This window comes from Telopea speciosissima, chromosome 7, assembly GCF_018873765.1.
Source record: "Telopea speciosissima isolate NSW1024214 ecotype Mountain lineage chromosome 7, Tspe_v1, whole genome shotgun sequence".
Lineage (NCBI taxonomy): Eukaryota > Viridiplantae > Streptophyta > Magnoliopsida > Proteales > Proteaceae > Telopea > Telopea speciosissima.
Genome location: NC_057922.1, coordinates 20,331,644 through 20,350,379, shown reverse-complemented (window position 1 = coordinate 20,350,379; position 18,736 = coordinate 20,331,644). Strand labels below are relative to the sequence as shown.

The 18,736-nt window shown below is 38.0% G+C and overlaps 1 protein-coding gene across 2 annotated transcripts; it reads left to right on the top strand.

Moving 5' to 3' along the window:
* The first annotated feature begins 10,172 nt into the window (after positions 1–10,172).
* Positions 10,173–18,589, top strand: LOC122667041 (ABC transporter C family member 3-like). Of its 2 annotated transcripts, XM_043863213.1 has the most exons (10): positions 10,173–12,810; positions 13,248–13,334; positions 13,419–14,072; positions 14,179–14,343; positions 16,559–16,853; positions 16,956–17,164; positions 17,317–17,622; positions 17,762–17,825; positions 18,032–18,271; positions 18,387–18,589. In XM_043863213.1, the coding sequence occupies exons 1-10, from the start codon at positions 10,438–10,440 to the stop codon at positions 18,485–18,487; spliced, it is 4,494 nt and encodes a 1,497-aa protein (XP_043719148.1). In that variant the 5' UTR covers positions 10,173–10,437; the 3' UTR covers positions 18,488–18,589. The 2 variants fall into 2 exon arrangements, with proteins under 2 accessions (XP_043719148.1, XP_043719147.1); XM_043863212.1 differs by lacking the exon at positions 18,387–18,589 and having other exon boundaries at positions 18,032–18,294.
* Positions 18,590–18,736: the final 147 nt, after the last annotated feature.

The window sequence follows — 18,736 nt, the reverse complement described above, 5'->3', positions numbered from 1 at the left end:
ATCTTTTATTTTATATATTTCACAATAAATGGTTTTTTTTGGGTAAGGATTTCACAATAAATGGTGACAGCCTAATGATGTAAGCATATACGATTACTTCAAGAAATGCAAAAGCTCTTCCATCTTTATTGGAAACTCCGGATGGATGGAAAAGGGTAGGATTTAGATCTACTGCGGCGTGGGGTTGAGTGGTCGTCGTGTTATACTACTAAATCCATAGGCCATCACGTGGAATTATGTCGGTCCAATGATTGATAGATAACAGCCTTTCAAAATTCATAATTGTCCTTCAAAATTTGAAAATATCAGGTCTAGTCATCTATCCACCATGGGAGAGACGCAATAACCCCGCAGAGGATCCAAATCCAGAAAAGGAAAAGGATATTATCGATTCCGCCGGTTTAAGAAAACTGTATGTACCAATCTTTTGATTTTGACACGGTGAACTCAAATAGTTGTGAATGAGCAGTCTCTATCAGTAAAAGTAGAATTCAATATCTGAAACATAATTCAACTTTATGTTTTTTGAAAAGAGATGTAGTGCTCTACACAACTTTTAGGGTTTTTTCATCTTTTCCTTTCTTTCAGCCGCTGCAAGTTTTTTCGCCGTCGTGCGTGTAACCTGTCCACCTTTGTGCGGGTTGTTCTGTTCGCCATCAAGGCGTGGTTCTCATTTTCCCTCACTTCCTCCTTGTTCTCTCCACCATGATCATCGGAACCCCCAATGAAGATGATGCCGACGACGACGACAGACAGCTTGGTGGGGGGAGCCCCAACTGGTGCCGTGAGTTTTGCGCATGAGCAGGCAAGCCTTCCTGTAGCAGCAACTGATCCGGTAGCCGCTGATGCACACCCCAACGCCAATCTGCCTTGCGATGGTGTTGAGGGCGTTAACAGATCACCGGTGGGCTTCCGACTTATCCCTCTGCAACCGGTACGACGTGAGGATTTACCTCCTCAGTGGGCCTCCGCCTTGTCTTTCTTCAAGCGGTACGGTGTGAACCGGGGCCTTGCTCTCTATTGGAAATTTTGGAGCAGACTCGCCGGAGTTTTCAAAAACTCCTCTGAATCGTTCTGGGTCATGCGGAAACTGCTCGGTTTCTTTGTTATGGAGGCTTTCGATATCAGCCATATTCCTACCCCTTCCCCTACCCCACCCATGAAGTTCCCCGCTTTGTATTATGTTGGGTTTTCTTGCCATGGCCGGCAAAAAACCTTTGGTTTTGAGTTTCAAATTCTGATTTCAGTATTTGGGTTCGTTGGGGACACCACCGAGGGGCTTCCAGTACAAGAAGGTTTTTCTTTTCTTTTTTTTCTGTTTGTTTGCAGGTGTTGCCGAGAAGGAAGTTATGGTACAGTGTGCGGCCATGGCTTCCATGGGCTCCCCTTCCACCTTCCTTCCCTCCCCCCTTTATCCGGACGGTGTCCCTACACCCTCCCCTATTTTCTGCAACCATGCCCCACCCCGCCTCCCCTCCCCTCCACTTTTCCCGGCCCATGTTCCCTCCCCCTTTTCCGTTTTCTCTTTTTCTGTTTCCTTTTCCTATCTTGCAAGTTAAGCCGGTTCTGGCGTTGGTGTCGCCATGGAAATGGCCGGCTCCGTTACCCCTCTCGTTGCTCAAATCTTGTGGCGCTATCACCATTCACCGAAGTTCCTCTTGGCTAGGCAATGTGTCGGTTTGTGTGGGAATAATGGCACGGATCTTTTCCGCACTTATGGGGTTGCTACTATTGGCACGAAAGTGCATGCGCTTATCAATTGTTGTGTCAACATCACTTTTTCTGGGGCAATGGCTTTCACCCATCCCCTTCTCGCGTGAATGAATAGCCCTGTTCTCTACCCAAAAAATATATATAAATATCTGAAACATAATCTTTTGATAAAAAATGAAACGACTAGTGTGGTGCAATGAACAGTCACTTTCCTAGCATCTTATCCCTGTCTCTCTCTCTCTCTTATGGAAGCAATATTGGATCCATCAATGGGGATTCATATTTCAACTGTGATCGATACCAATACCGAATTTTTATCCTCTCCTGTTATTGTACAGTGCAGTACTGTATCGTGCGGCATTGCAGAGGCCATGTGACACAGTGGACCCCACATGATGCACATGGCCTCTGCAACGCACGATGCATTACTGCACCGTGCTTTATAAGAGAGGATAACGATTCTATCAATACCTAGCTGATAGGGTACGAATACGACCATTTTTATGGGGGGGAAAAAAAAATAGTCTTGACTAGGAATTGGACCATTATGTCTCGATAGGATTGATATGTATATGTATCATTATCGATCAACTATTGATACTGTGAATTAAGTCCATTTTCTATTTTTGGTGTATGAAAATAATGAATATGTCTAGAAGAAAGAATTCCATCTCCATTGGTAATATGATTAATAATTGAAGTCTCGTGTTTTCATTATACTCCTACCAAGGATTTCAAATTCAAAATCGAAGATCAAATCAGTCGCTTGATTCCGATCCAATCTTTCAATCCAATTATATTGGATTGGATCAAAATTGAATGATAGCAATCCAAAATTCCAAATAATCCTAGAATCAGCCTGACCTACTTTCTTTAATTTTAACTTCTATCTACCCCCATTGCATGGTGTCTTTCTCTCGAGACTTCTAGAGAGAAGTAGGCAAACGAATAGATAGATGTCGCCAGCCCCCCGAGGAAGGGGGTGTATTGACATTTTCTTATATAAGCAAGGTCTCAAGGTTTCTTTCAATTGGAAATTCAAATGTAACAATTACTTGTACGAGAAGGTTTGGCAGTCTTTGTTATAGTGACGAGTCATGGTCGGCACGTCCAAATTGTACAATTATTATTGTACAATATTTTTAATTTCCAGGTACGTGACACGATTTGATATTTGAAATTGGACAGTATTGATATTGGACTCTGAGGTCCATGGGAATTCCAATTCTTAAAACCCTGCCTCATGGGATCCCACCCCCACGATGTGACTCATTTTCAATGTGTTTAATGTTTTCAACACTTTATGTAATGATCAATTCTTATAGTCCTTGTTGAAAAATGAAAAATAAGGGGAGAAAGAAAACCATCTCATCACGCCAACAGGCCCAACACCCTACCCCTGACAGGGGTGAGCGGAATGACTAGGGCTGCAATAGGGTCGGGTTGGGCCGGGCTTTATAGAACCCTAGCCCAACCCTAAGTCCCTTTAGTTGGGCCCAGGCCTGACCCGACCCTGACTCAGGGCCAAAAAAATCCAACCCTGACCCGCCCTCAGGGTCGGGCCGGGCCGACCCTGATTAGCCCTGATCATGGGGAGGGGGAAAGAAATGCATGGGCTGGAATGGGCTGTGAAGAACATTATTAATTTTACATAAAATAACAATATAATAAATTATATACACTTATTGTCTTCATATATATATATATATATATATATATATATATATATATATATATATATATAATATATATATATATATATTATATTATATAAACAGATGTGGGTGAAATTTAAAGTTTATAATGTATAAATTATATCAATATATATTTTATAGTATAACTTAAATCAGGGTCGGGCCGGGCTGGGCCAAGCTAAGCTCGAGGCCTCAACCCTAACCCGACCCGACCCTAACTCAGGGCCACAAATTTCCAGCCCTAACCCGCCCTCAGGGCCAAATATCTCAGCCCAGACCCTGTTCTGGCTCAGGGTGGGTTCGGGCCGACAGGGCCAAACTTGCACCCCTAGGAATGACCATTGCAGTATTTTTGGTTATTTTCAGGGTTTTAAGGGGGTGTGGCAGTCATTTTGCATACTTCTATTTCAAGGTGCAAGGGTAGCATGCACTGCACTATTGGGTGGCATTTTCTTTCCTAAAAAAAAATTATAACCTATTTTTTTTTTCATTTCTGGGCATCCAAACATAATCTCAAACCATGTTGGGGATGTCAAGAAAATAAAAAATTCAAAAAAAATTGAATTTTAGAAGAGAGAGAGAGAGAGAGAGACACACATAAAACAATCATTGCATCATCGTGATTTTTATCTCATTATGTTTTTCTTTTCTTTACATAGAAATAGATATTCCTATAATTTAATTTTAATTTTATAAATATTTTTCATTCTTATTTCAGTTTCAACTTGAAATTTGACAGATGAAATGAGTACGATCTTCTCACATCAAACTGCATGTCCATCCATCCATATATTCTATGTGGTGTGTGATAACAAAACAAAAGAACACAAATTTTATTAAAAGAGAGAGAAAGCCTCCACCCAAAGAAGGTGAAAGAAGTACAAGAGGTAGAGAGAGCCAACAAACTGGAGACACCCAAACGCATTGCCCCTGAAGCTAACAGATCGATGAGCGTCTCTATTAGAGGACCTAGGAACAAATCTAAAAACTACATCATGAATAGAAACTAAACGGACAATATCCTCTACAACAGACTTTAGCAATCAAATGATAAAGCATAAGAGTTGGAGTCGGATTAGACAATGAACCACAAGGCTTCTGATACAAGTCTAGGGCACGAATAGCCTGCTATATGAGGCCTAATGACTTTTAACCATCCGATCTGAATCTTCATATTTTGGATCTTTATGGAGGTCTATTTAGTTCTTCATTCTTTCTTTCTTTTGGTACTCACTTGATTATAATCATCGTCTAGTCATGCAGATCATTGTTCTAGTGGATATCTTAACTTGGGCACTCAAATAATTGGTCCTAATCCTCTCACACCATGAGACAGATTTGCAATTTATAAGGTCTTTATTGTAAATTCCTATAAGAAAGATTTGAATCAATCTTTCTTATTCCTTATAGTGTTTTTATTTAAGCTCATAAAATTGATTTTCTAACTTCTTAATAGATGTGGAAGGAGAGTCAGCTTCATTTGTACTCAGTGCACGAGGCTCCCAGTACTGTAGGTCGAGGAGGATCATAATATATGTAGCTTTGCCATTTTTCGCAGAGAAGATGTTTCTCGACTCAAACCCACAACCACTAGGTTGCAATAGAGCGACCTTATCGTTGTGCTGAGGTTGTTTCTCAGCTTTTGGTCCTTGGCTGCTCTGGCATTTCCCTAGAAGAGTTGAGACACCTATACAACTCCATGAACACAATTTTTCCACTGCAGTGCAAGGTCTTTAAATATGAAAGTTAGGGGAGAAAAGTGTCTCCATTTCCATGGTTTCTAACTTCAACTATTCAAACCTCTGGTGCGTTTGTTGAATGAAGAGTCCTCTCCTCCCCTTTCAATTCTCACCATCATATCAGATATCAAGCACCTCTCCACTTATTTCAGATCTTGTACTTTCTCTTGTATCCCCAGGGAGATTAACAGCGTGGCTGACTCCCTGTCCCGGAAGACTGTCTCCTTAGCGGGTAGGACGGACTGGCCTATCTCCTCTCCTTGGCTGTCAGATTGATGTAATTCGAACAGCTTGTGTTGTGCCCGCTTTATTGAATGAATTTTGGTTTACCAAAAAAAAAAAAAACTTCAACTATTCAACTGCTTTAGGACAAGGGTTGGGCAGGATGGAGCTGTGGCTGGATGGCCCAAGCCCAACTATAACTTAGCTTTGAGATTACCCACATCTAAGCCCAACCAAAATCAAAACTAATCAAGCATATTTGTGGGCTAGGGTTTCCTCACTTCGGGTCAAGCATGGGAAGGTTTCTCAATTTTGATAAGAACATGCCTTGCAAACTATATTGATAAAATCAAACTTCAAGAGGCCCATTTACATTGACATGGACACCATCTTCTGACAATAAATCCGAAAAAAAACAAGTAAAACCGTAGACAAAAATAGTTTCACCATTTTCTTCAAAATAATAAATCCAGATGGGATCTCAAGACCATGAAATAAGCTCCATTATCATTGAAATTGGTGTAATAACTTATTAATGATAAGTAGGAACATGTATAAATGTACGTCTATGTATTTGTACATAATCCCTTATCTCAACATACATAATTAAGCTTAGTTGAGGTTTTTTTTTTTTTTTTTTTATCAAATTATGAAGGCATCAACCTAAGCCCACTCGACTGGACACAGTTTTTTGTTTTTTTTTTTTTTTTTTTTTAAGAGAAGCCCACCTTTGGGGCTAGAAAAAAAGTCAACTCAACCTTCGATTGGGCTAAGGAAGGCTCTTACTGCGAATTTTTATCCTCTATGATTCCCTACCCGGTATGGTTCCTACAGTTCTCTAACAAGAGGGGGGTGGACTCCACCTAGGCAAAGTGTTCGGTCAGGGGTTGGAATGATCATTTCACCCCCTTTGTTAGAAATGTAGGAATTGTACCAAGCAGGGAATTGTAGGCGATAAAGGTCCCTCTTACTGCCCATGTGCCCAACCCCTAAACGGCAGACACATGTCCCACCCACTACCATTAAGGCACAAAAGGGGTATTCTTGGAAGAATAAACACATGTGTTAGCCACTTACTGTACGTGCAATGGAGTAACGTTCATCCATTTATCCACCCACTTCCATGTGTTTGCCACTTGGAAACAGCTACAGCATACACAAAAATAGAATAGGATGACCCTCGTGGGTTATACAATTGAGAAAAGTCATTAAATTTGACATGGTGGTACAGTATAGGGGAATCTCCTACCCTACATCAATCACGGTGCATAAACCAATTTTGTTTAGTAGGGTTAACATGGTCAAGGAGGATAGATACTGTTGTAATATTTTCAATATGTATGGGCTAGCTAGTCATTGAACAAGTTTGGATTAGTGGATGACTGGTGATTGACAAGCCTAGTTGGATGGAGCCCAATGCGGGAGGTGGTCTCTTTAATGATTAATGGACTTTAGTTACCCGTCTTAAAGTGTAAAGTATAGAATTGGCTTTTTTATTACAATAGGATCTTATCATGGGAGAATCCCAATTGTACTCTATTCTAGGGTTAGACTTTCCTCCCCATAGTTGTGCTCATTAGTAGCTATCATCAACGAATTATATAAAGAGAGAAGTAGACAAGACTAACAAGGAGAAAAGCAAATGTTCGAGGATTTCTTCTATAAACGAATCCGGGTATGGTTCTGATCGAATTTCATATTATTATTCTTGTTTGTGTTCTTTGATTTGTCAATCATGTTGATCATATGAAAATTTTTAACAATTAGTATCAGAATCAATATGATTGAATCATTGAATAAGATCGAGTTTGTTCTTGTCATTTTTCTTTCGTTTTGAATTGAATAAGATCAATCGAAAATTTTAGATTTTTAAATAAAAAAAAATCCCTTGTGGTTTTTCACCTCTGCGGGCGAGCCAAGAATTTGCTGAAAATGATTCAGTTAACATTTTTCATCAATCAATCAGTTATTGATCTTTTCTTGTTTTCTCCTACTCACCGTCAATCACATAGATCCAAGAATTGATCGAGAAGATAATGGATTTGGTTTTTGAAAATAAACTGTTAAACAAAATGGAAGAGAAAACACTACTTGATCACACGTGGCTTTGCACTAACATGAGGATCAATGGGAGAGCGCACCCAGAGATCCTACATGGGGCCGGTGATCATTTCGCCACCCGGCCCCTTGTGTCTAGGCACAAGGGACACAAGCAAGCAATGTTGTTTTTCCCAAAACAAATATAAAGAACTTGGAGTTAGACATGCATCCTAATTCATAAATCGTAGACCACTACTATCTGCCTAAGAAATTTAAAATATTTCCTACTAAATTTGACTAATGCAATGCCCTCTAACTTAGGTTCCAAAGGATACAGACCTGACACTTTCCTATTTCTCAGGACGTACGCGCGTTCGAAACTCGAAAGGATACGGACCGCTAGTTTCCTATTTCTAAGGAAGTCAAAAGACTGTTATAAGCCCAAGTCCTACGCACCCATTTCTTTCGTAACTTAGAAACTCTCCCTAGCTCCCTCTACTCACCGATAACTCTCGTCTAGGGGCTTCTCATGTTGAGCAACGTAACCAGCAGGGGAAAATATTTGCTCCCAACACAATAATTATTTAAAGCTTCTTCGTCAAGGTGCACATCTCTCTCTCTCTCTCTCTCTCTCATATTTGGGATTCCCGTTTTCCTTCCGTCCTCTTGGATTGAGGTTTTGTAACATTAATTGACAAAGGTAGGTGAAAGATTTAATACAAGGTTTGTTTGAGATCACGAATGGAACTGCATTCATGGCATATCTGGTTTTCTACAGAAGAAAAGGCTTTTTTTTGGTAAAATTCTAAAGAAAAGTTCAAACTTCATAGGAATGAAAGTGCAACAATCCTGCATGGATTTTTATCCTCTTAAGTTCCCATCTACCGGTTCTCTTCCCAGTACCCTGAAAAAACTTACACATGGTAGTTGTTCCTTTTGAATCCTAGAATGAACTCAACCCTAACTGGATTCTCTCTCCTCTCTCACTCCTCCCTCGCTTGCTGCAGCACAACCCTCTCCTCTCCTCTCTCACTCTCGGAACAGTTCTCCGAGACATGTTCCAGCGAGCCTGTTCCATCTCTGCTGGCAACAACCTCTCCCCTCCCGATGGATCGACCTCCTTCCTCACTCTCTCAACGCTATTTAGAGAGAGGGAGGAGTGACGGTTGTGCCCCGAGAGAGAGAGAGAGAATTGGGTTAGGGTTAAGCTCATTCTTGGATTCAATAGGAACCGTTGGATAACAACCGCCACATGTCAATTTTTTTAAGGGGTACTACTACTGGCCTACTGGGGAAGGGAACTGGTAGATGGGACCTGAAGGATAAAAATCCCATCAGGCAAAACACAGTTTCCATCTAAAACTTAGGATCCGATTGTAACATAAAATATTATAATTCGTCAATTTTATTTTGTATTTTTATATATGTTAGAAATGTTCTTATTGGTTGGTACCTCTTAAGGGGGGTGTCAAATAATTTATAATTTTATTTTTTTGTCCTATTAATATTAGGGACACCATTTTTTTTAATAAGGGTAAATATTGTCATTTCACATTTATACTCAGAATATGTGCATGACAATTTCAAATTATTTTTGAAAATCTATTTTTGTTATTTGTTACAACTCTCCTCATGGAGTTTGAAATTGTGGCTAGGGGTGTAAATGAATAGCCGAATTCCGTTTTCGAATCCGTGTCCGTATCCGCTTAGCATTATCCGAATCCATCCGAAAGCTAAACGGATGCAGATATGGATAGGCTATAGTTATCCGAAAAGCTATATTTACATGTAAATGGATAAAATATCCGATCCGTATCTGTGTCTGTGTCCGTTTAGCACTATCCGAATCCGTTCGAAAGCTAATCGGATGTGGATGCGGATATAGCACTATCCGAGCCGAATCTGATCCGTTTACATTCCTAATTGTGGCATAGGATCCCCTTGTCTGATGCCCTTACTACTAGTAAGTAACTAGTTGGGCTGCCGTTCACAAGGATAGAAAACATAGCTGATTCCAGACAAGCTTTCACCTAACCAACAAATAAAGGACAAATGACCATTTGACTCATGACATCATACACAAATGATCTACTCGGGGGATCTTGAGCTTTATAAAGGTCAATCTTCAAAACCGTCAATAGGAAGCACTTCTTACTCCTAGCCATGAATGAATGTTGATTGATGAAGAGAAACAAGGTCATGAAAACAACCAGCATCCGAAGCTGACTCACTGCAAAATGAAAATGCTAACCTCACATAAATGTAGGTCACAAAGGCGATTAGTTGTCCAATTAGTTATCGGTCATCCCCTTATTTTATGGGGTTCCCACCATACTATATGATGCGTTTGTATTTAAAATGTGAGCAGAGTTCCTCGCATATCAGGTGAAGGTAGAAAAGTTCATAACAAAATATATAAAGGTGTTAAAGGGAGAGAGAGACTTTGAGTCACTAATGACCAATGAGTTTCCCTCTCAATTTACCAAAAAACAAAACTTGAAGTGTGCATGTGCAGTGTTGCACATGGAGAGAGAGAGAGAGAGAGAGAGAGATCGATTCATATTAATGTTGTTTCTATGGCGATACTATCTGTAACTTCATATGGATCTAGTATTTTGAAAGTTCAGTTTTTAATTTCATCTCTTATTGTTAAATTTCTATTCTCTCTATTGATGTTCCAATTGGACATGGAGTCGATCACATATAACAACAGCTTATTCCATTCTTGAGTTTTTTATGAAAATTTTGCCAACTCTCTTGCTTTTTATATATTTTCAAATAATTTATGTTTTGTACTTTCATTACCAGGTTCAACTAAATCTAAGGGTGATATTGAGACTCCAATATTGATATAAGGCTTTTTGGACACATAAAGTAGAAATGATTGGTATTTAGATGCTAGAGTTTCCACAACATTTTGGCAGATGGACCTGCATCAACTCAAAATGTGCTAAAGCTGAATGGATTTGTATTGGATCTGTCTAAGCTAAGCCACCGGATTACAAACAAAAGAAAAGAAAATTGCAAACATGGATGCTTTTGAAGAATCAAAGAATGATATGAATATCTTAATATTTTTTCCGCAATCTTCTTCAACCATTTTTCTACACGAGTTTTCTGCTTCTACACATCTAATTTTATTAGTAGTTTTATCCATTTTTTGGGCGTTCAAGAGACGCACGATGCTTACCCTTGAAAATTCAAAACCAATTTTGAAAAATACATATTTTTTATACTATTGGTCAGCCCTTACCTCTTGCATGGGTTTGACCGTTTGTCATCTTCTTCTGTGTATATTGAACTACCTCTCTAGTTATAGAGATGGCTGGTCTGATCTAAATCTTTTTGCCCAATTGGATTTTGTATTCAGGACACTATCTTGGTTTGCGATCTCTGCTTACTTGCACATCCAATTTTCTCATTCAAGTGAATGTAGGTTCCCCATTATACTAAGGATTTGGTGGGTCTTTTACTTCCTAATGTCTTGTTCATATCTTGTTATCCATCTTGGTTTGTATTTTAAACTTTCATCCTTACCATTCCAACTATGGGTTTCCGATGTTGCATCCATTATTGCCGGTTTGTTCTTTTGTTATGCTGGATTATTTGGCATGGGGAGAGAAGATGAATATTTTCATCATTTGGAGCCTCTTTTGAAAATTAGTCCCAATCGAAACAATAGTGACAACAGACAAGGATCAAGCGTTGGTGGAGAGATTGTAACTCCTTATGCAAATGCCAATCTTCTTAATATTTTTACTTTCTCTTGGATTGGCCCTCTGCTTGCACTCGGGAATAATAAAACACTAGACCTTGAAGATGTTCCTCAGCTTGCCTATTATGATAGTGCCAATGTGGTCTTTAGTCATTTTAGAAATAAACTTGAATCCGATGGTAATGTTATTCAAGTAAGCACACTGAAGCTGATGAAGACATTGATTCTCTCCATGTGGAAAGAAATTATATTGACGGCTCTACTCTCCGTTGTATGCACATTGGCTTCTTATATTGGACCATATCTTATTGATGCCTTTGTTCAGTATCTCAATAGCTCTCACCAATTAAAATATAAAGGCTATGCTCTTGTGTTTATTTTCTTTCTTTCAAAGCTCATAAGGTGTCTCATGGAGAGGCACTTGTTCTTTCAATTACGAAAGATGGCAATTAAAGTCCGTGCTGCTTTATTCTCAATAATCTATAAGAAGTGTCTCAAACTTTCAAGCCAATCAAAACAGGGCCACACTAGTGGGGAGAATGTTAATTTGATGAGTGTTGATGTTGAGAGGACTGGTCGTTTCAGTTGGTACTTACACGATATATGGAAGGTGCCTCTTCAAATTGTTCTAGCATTATTGATCTTGTACAAGAGCCTTGGGCTTGCTTCACTTGTAGCTTTTGCTGCCACAATGATTTTGATGTTAGTAAATCTTCCATTGGGAAAACTACAGGAGAAGTTTCAGGAAAAATTGATGGATTCAAAGGATCGAAGGATGAAGGTGACATCTGAGGCTCTAAGGAATATGAGGATTCTCAAGCTCCAGGGATGGGAGATGAAGTTCTTGGCTAAGATAATTGACTTTAGGAGTTTTGAAACAAGATGGTTAAAGAAGTTACTTTATACATCAGCTATGACTGTCTTTGTCTTCTATTCTGCTCCCATGTTTGTATCCATGGTTACTTTTGGGTTCTGTGTGCTTATGAGAATTCCGCTAGAGTCAGGGAAGATTTTATCTGCACTTGCAACATGTGAGATATTGCAAGAGCCCATTTATAGTCTCCCAGACTTAATCTCCATGGTAGTTCAAACTAAGGTTTCCCTCGACAGGATAGCTTCATTCCTCTGTCTCGATGATCTTCATCCTAATATGGTACAAAAGCTTTCAACAGATAGTATTGAGGTAGCAGTTGAGATAGTCAATGGGAATTTCTCTTGGGGCCTTCTTGCCCCTAATTTCACATTGAAAGATCTTAACTTTCGAGTAAATTGTGGTATGAGAGTAGCTGTTTGTGGTTCTGTTGGGTCAGGTAAGTCAAGCCTACTTTCTTGCATATTAGGGGAAATGTCAAAGTTGTCTGGATCCATTAAGTTGAATGGGACAAAGGCCTATGTTGCACAATCACCTTGGATTCAGAGTGGCAAAATAGTAGACAATATATTGTTTGGTAAGGTGATGGAAAATGAACGCTATGAGATGATCCTTGAAGCATGTTCATTAAAGAAGGACTTAGAATTGTATGCTTATGGAGATCAGACTGTCATAGGGGAAAGAGGAGTCAACTTGAGTGGCGGGCAGAAGCAAAGAATCCAGATTGCACGTGCTTTGTACCATAATGCTGATATTTATCTACTTGATGATCCTTTTAGTGCTGTGGATGCTCACACGGGGACTCATCTATTTAAGGTAGCTACTATTTGGCCTAAACTTCAAAAACATCTCATTTCTTACATTACAATTTTGCTCACTACAAATTGAGTTTGATCTAAAAATTGATCTTAAAAGGATAAAATCATGATTGTCTGAAAAAACAAAATATACAAACACATGATACTAAGTGATACATGTTATTGCATAAATCCTATCTTGTGATGTTACTTAACATTATAAAAAAATAAAGGGCTCATTCTCTGTGCCACAGCGCAGGCTGCGCCTAGACACATGGGCCTGCCACTCAGGGGGGCAGGGTGGTCATTGCGCCCACCCCCATGTGTCTGGGCGCATCCTGCGCCTGCGGCATAGAGAACATTCTTCCAAAAATAAATTATATTAATATGTATAACTATTTGTTTCTTTTAAGCTTTTTCGAGTATTAAAAGTGAGTATCTAAATTTTTGTGACAGGAGTGTTTGCTAGGAATTTTGGGTTCAAAAACAGTAATCTATGTTACCCACCAAGTAGAGTTTTTACCTTCTGCTGATCTAATCCTGGTGAGAATATTTCATATTTTTCTTCTGGTTTCAAGTCCTTCAATATTGTTTGAGAGTGAATATTTACCTTCTCTTATTTGGTAGGTTCTCAAGGATGGAATGATTACTCAAGCAGGAACGTATAAAGAAATTCTTAAATCAGGAACTGACTTTATAGAATTAGTGGGTGCACATGAGAAAGCTTTGCTAGACCTTAATTCTGTCGAACATAGGGCTACTTTGGATAATTTAATTGATGGTAGTGAAGAAGATGGTAATATGTTGTGTAGAGAGAAGTCTATTCAAAATGATAAGGAAAGGGAACCCGAAAACGACAAATCAGAAAAACTAGTTGAGCCAGAAGGGCAGCTTGTCCAAGAAGAAAAGAGAGAAAAGGGTGGAGTTAGTGTTTCAGTTTACTGGAAGTATGTTACAGCAGCACATAAAGGGGGTTTTGTACCATTGATATTATTGGCACAAATTCTTTTTCAACTTCTCCGTATATTCAGTAGTTACTGGATGGTGTTGGCTACTCCCGTTTCAGAGAATGTGAGACCTCATGTTAGAGAATCCACTATCATCTTTGTTTATGTTTCTTTATTCCTTGGAAGCTCTCTTTGTGTACTTATAAGGTCCGTGCTCATTGTAACTACTGGATATAAGACAGCCACTCTTCTTTTCAACAAAATGCATTTGTGCCTTTTTCGTGCTCCTCTACAATTTTTTGATTCTACTCCTAGTGGAAGGATTTTAAATCGGGTGAGTAAATATGCTTATTTATTATTGGGTTCTGAATGATCTTGTTTGATCACCATAAAGTCAACATAAGTTCAAATTTTTAAACAAACTCTATTTTTGTATATAGGTATCCATAGATCAAAGTGCAATTGATACATCTATTCCACACCATATTGAAGAACTTCTAATCTCAATCATTGGGTTCCTGGGAACTGCTGCTGTAATTTCACAGGTTGCATGGAAAATGTTAATAGTTTTTATACCGATGATTGTGACATGCATATGGTACCAGGTAAGTATATAGCCACTTTTACTACTCTTGATTAAAATTTCAAGAGGCTATAAAATAAGTTGGTTCAAGTTTTGTTTGATCAGTGAATTTTGAATTTGCTTTGTTCACACCCAAAATTGATTTAGTGGTAGATGCACATATGCTTTTGGATGTGAAAGTGATGATTTAAACCTTAGTATTCTTCTTAAATTTATAAAATATACACACACAAAATTCACTCTTCTTAATCACACATTTTCATGTAACTTAATGCAAAGTTCTAGTCCTTCGTTTACTAAAATTATTTGGAATAAAGGACCAAACAAATCCAATGTTGTCAAAGTGAAAAGTACACCTAAAGTGATGTGGCTGTACTTTAAATTTTTAGATATGTATATATAAAATTATAATGTGGCTATTAGCTTTGTTGGTAGCTTTGTCACTTGGAGCTCATATAAAAATAAGTTAGTGATTAATAGTTGTCAACAATTAATAAAGGGAGAAGGTTTTCTAGCCTGGTTGTCCACATAGCTAAGCCATGGTTGAGTGCCTACTTTTGCCATGTGAAAAATGGATTGAGATGGAATTTGTAGACAAGTGGAGCCCAAAGTTCACTTTCATACATGTTAAATTCCTTGTTCAAATAGAATTGGTCGTGGTAAAGCATATCATTGAAAAATCTACAAATTTGAGACTGGAACAAGGGACTATTGGGGGTGCACAGACATTCATGGGAGGGTATGGCCTTATATGGGGAGATAAATGATTAAATTTGACTGTGAAATTTAATATGTGGTTTATCCAGACCATTTCATAGGTATCCAATGGTCAAGTTTATCATTTGATCTTTACATGTGATGGAATTAAGTGTCCCGACCAAGGACCCCCTTGGTTTGCCGATTAGGGAAACTTTTGTAAATAAGAAACTAATGACTAATTTCTCATTTTTATATTAGCTGAAGATTATACCAGTTAATAGTTGTGAAAGTTACTTAGTAAATAATTTTAAAAATGAGAAAATGGTAAACAACTATAAATTAGAAAATGATAAATCAATAAATAATTCTAAGGATTAAAGAAAAATGTCCATTGCAAGGCCTGACTACAGGCCTTTTCTTAGAGGTTCAACAATTTCGGGTCACGTGGGGGCTGCTTTAGTCAAAACAACCATGGGATATTTGTTCTCTGTTTGAACAAATCGCATGTCAAGTTTTGGACTCAATATCTATTACCACCATGTTTGGACTTCTACCCACTTACTTTTAATGAATGAACTGAAATTGCTCAAAGTTGTGAAAATTGAATTCTCTACCAAGCAAGGCTCAAATTTAATAGATGGGGAAGTGGTGCTTTTGACAACCCACATCGACAAAATTTTAGTCCCAATAGAACTGTCATATGACAGATTTTGAGGCAGTCAAGAGAAACCTATATTGGTGGACCACTAGGAGCCGTTGCTACATTACCAATTAGTTGATAATTTTCATGGAAAAGCTTCTTCTTCTTTCCTTCCTTTCCATCTTTATTTTCCATTTTTCTTTTTTATTTTCATCTTACTTTTCTACCCTCATTTCTTCCCTAAGTGAAGCGCTTGGACTATGCTTTATGTTAAGCATAGCATAAGTATTACTTTTTTTTTTTGGGTATGCATAGCATAAGTATTAGACTTAGCCTAAGTGAAGTACCTAGGTTGCATTACAATGCATTTTTGTGTTAAACTGCACATTCATGTGCATTTGGTGATAGTGAATAAGACCATATTGTCTAGTCCCTGATTACCAAATTTAGTTTTCGCAAAAAAAAACAAAAAAGGTTTTAGACACATGCGATTATTAATTGAATTTGAAATTTGATAATATACTAAAAATCGATAAGAAAATGATACCACAAAATTTCATACACAGTTACGTTCATGTTCGGTAAACTTTTTTATAATAATTTAGGGATATAAATTTTGGGATATATCCAACATACAATTAATGTATATAACTCAATCAACGCCTAATAAAATAGAAAATAGTAATTATTCAAATTAAAGAGAAAGATTAAGTAAATAAAACTGAATTAAATATTTTCCTTGGTGGTGTCAATATCAACCATCTAACTGTAAGCAGCTCACACTAAAAAACTCTCTTAAAAAAAGTCCTATAAAGCATTTTTCTCGCTAACTATACATTCATTACACTTTTTTCCTATATTATACATATTTTCATTTTTTATGAACCTTCTCTTGTAGCAATACTACATATTGGCGGCGCGAGAACTATCACGGTTGGTTGGAGTATGTCAGGCTCCAATTATACAACATTTTACTGAATCTAGTTTAGGTTCAACCACAATCAGATGCTTTGATCAAGAAGAGTGGTTTATGGACACAAACTTTAAGCTGGTGGATGGGTATTCCCGGCCCATATTTCATTTCTCTGGTGCAATGGAGTGGTTATGCTTTCGCATGGATATATTAGCATCTATCACGTATGCCTTCTCTTTGGTTTTCTTGATATCAATGCCAAAGGGAGTACTTAGTCCTGGTAAAAAATCAAACTTGAGATCTATAAAATCAACTATTAACGAAACCATGATTGATTGCTCACACGAAAGCATGATTTTGAATTGTTTTTCCTCTCTTGAAGGTGTTGCGGGTTTAGCGCTCACGTATGGGCTAGGTTTCAGTATGCATGGGGTCATATGGGATCTTTGTAGTCTTGAAAATAAAATCATATCCGTGGAGAGAATACTACAGTATACCAACATCCCTAATGAACCTCCTTTGTTGGTAGAAGAAAATAGGCCAGGATGTGAATGGCCATCACAAGGGAAAGTTGATATTCTTGATCTGCAGGTAATCCCCAATATAGATTACTTAACTCATTATTTTCTTATTTCCTTGTTTTATGGAATAGACTCTCTGAAGCAAAATGTTTCTGAACAGTTTTTCCTACTCTTATAGAATTATGATAAGATTCATGATTTTATTATTTAATATGTATGTAGGTCCGGTATGCCCCACACCTTCCTCTTGTCTTGCGAGGTCTCTCATGCATTTTCCCCGGAGGGATGAAGATTGGCATCGTTGGGCGAACAGGAAGTGGTAAATCAACTCTTGTACAAGCTCTCTTCCGCATGCTTGAACCCATAGCCGGACAGATTTGGGTAGATGGTATCAACATCTCTGAGATTGGCCTTCATGACTTGCGATCAAGATTGAGCATCATCCCACAAGACCCAACAATGTTTGAGGGGACTATAAGAAGCAATTTGGATCCACTTGAAGAATACACTGATGAACAAATCTGGGAGGTATGCTTCTTTTCATTTGATGAATAATCTTTAGTCAGTGACAAAGATAGGTTGGACATATCTTCTTCTTTTTGTTTTTGATCAATTTTTCAATCTTTTCCTTAGCTCATCTTTAATGATCGATTCTTTGTTGTCTTAGGCATTAGATAAATGTCATCTTGGTGATGAAGTAAGAAAGAAGGAAGGGAAACTTGATACTACAGGTTGGTTTCTTATCATATTCAATGTATACCAAGAATTTCCTCAATGTCGATTTCACTGCATAAGTGCATTTTTGTGTGATATATATAATTTCTAGTGCAAACCCAGCCCGCCAACCCTTTTTTTTTTTACAAGAAGTAGATGAAGAAAAGTTCATGACAATAAGATCATGAATAGTTTGCCCAAGTTCATATGGTTTCTGTAACAGTGGCTGAGAATGGAGAGAATTGGAGCATGGGTCAAAGACAACTAGTCTGTTTAGGGAGGTTATTACTCAAGAGGAGCAAAGTGATAGTACTCGATGAAGCTACTGCATCAATGGATACTGCAACTGACTACCTCATTCAACAAACGCTTAGGCAACACTTCTCAGGGTCTACTGTCATCACAATCGCACATAGGATAACATCAATTCTTGATATTGATAAAGTCCTGCTTCTCGATAATGGTTAGTAGCTAGTAGTTAGTACACTACAATCTAATGGGTTCAATTGAATTTAGGAAAATGTATTCTCATCCTTTTGTGGTCTAATTAGATTGATGTGTTTTCATGTCTTAAACAGGGATTGTGCTAGAATATGATTCCCCAGCAAAACTACTAGAGACTAAGTCCTCATCATTTGCAAAGCTTGTTAAGGAGTATACTCGAAGATGTAGTTCCTAGTTTTTGAAAGGTTAAATAAGTGAGTTTTGAATGTTCAAATGTAACAAGATGCATTGCTATTTGGAGTGTGATAAAAATTTGTTGGGAGATGAAGGTGGAATATATATCAAAGCTTCTTATAATCATTTGGCTTTGACATTCAATTGTAAGTATTGAGAAGAAGTTGAGACTGGGGGGATTTCTTTTTTCATTCATGTTTATAAACATCGGGAGAAGTTTTAGTGGTCCAGTGGTATCTTTCAACTACCA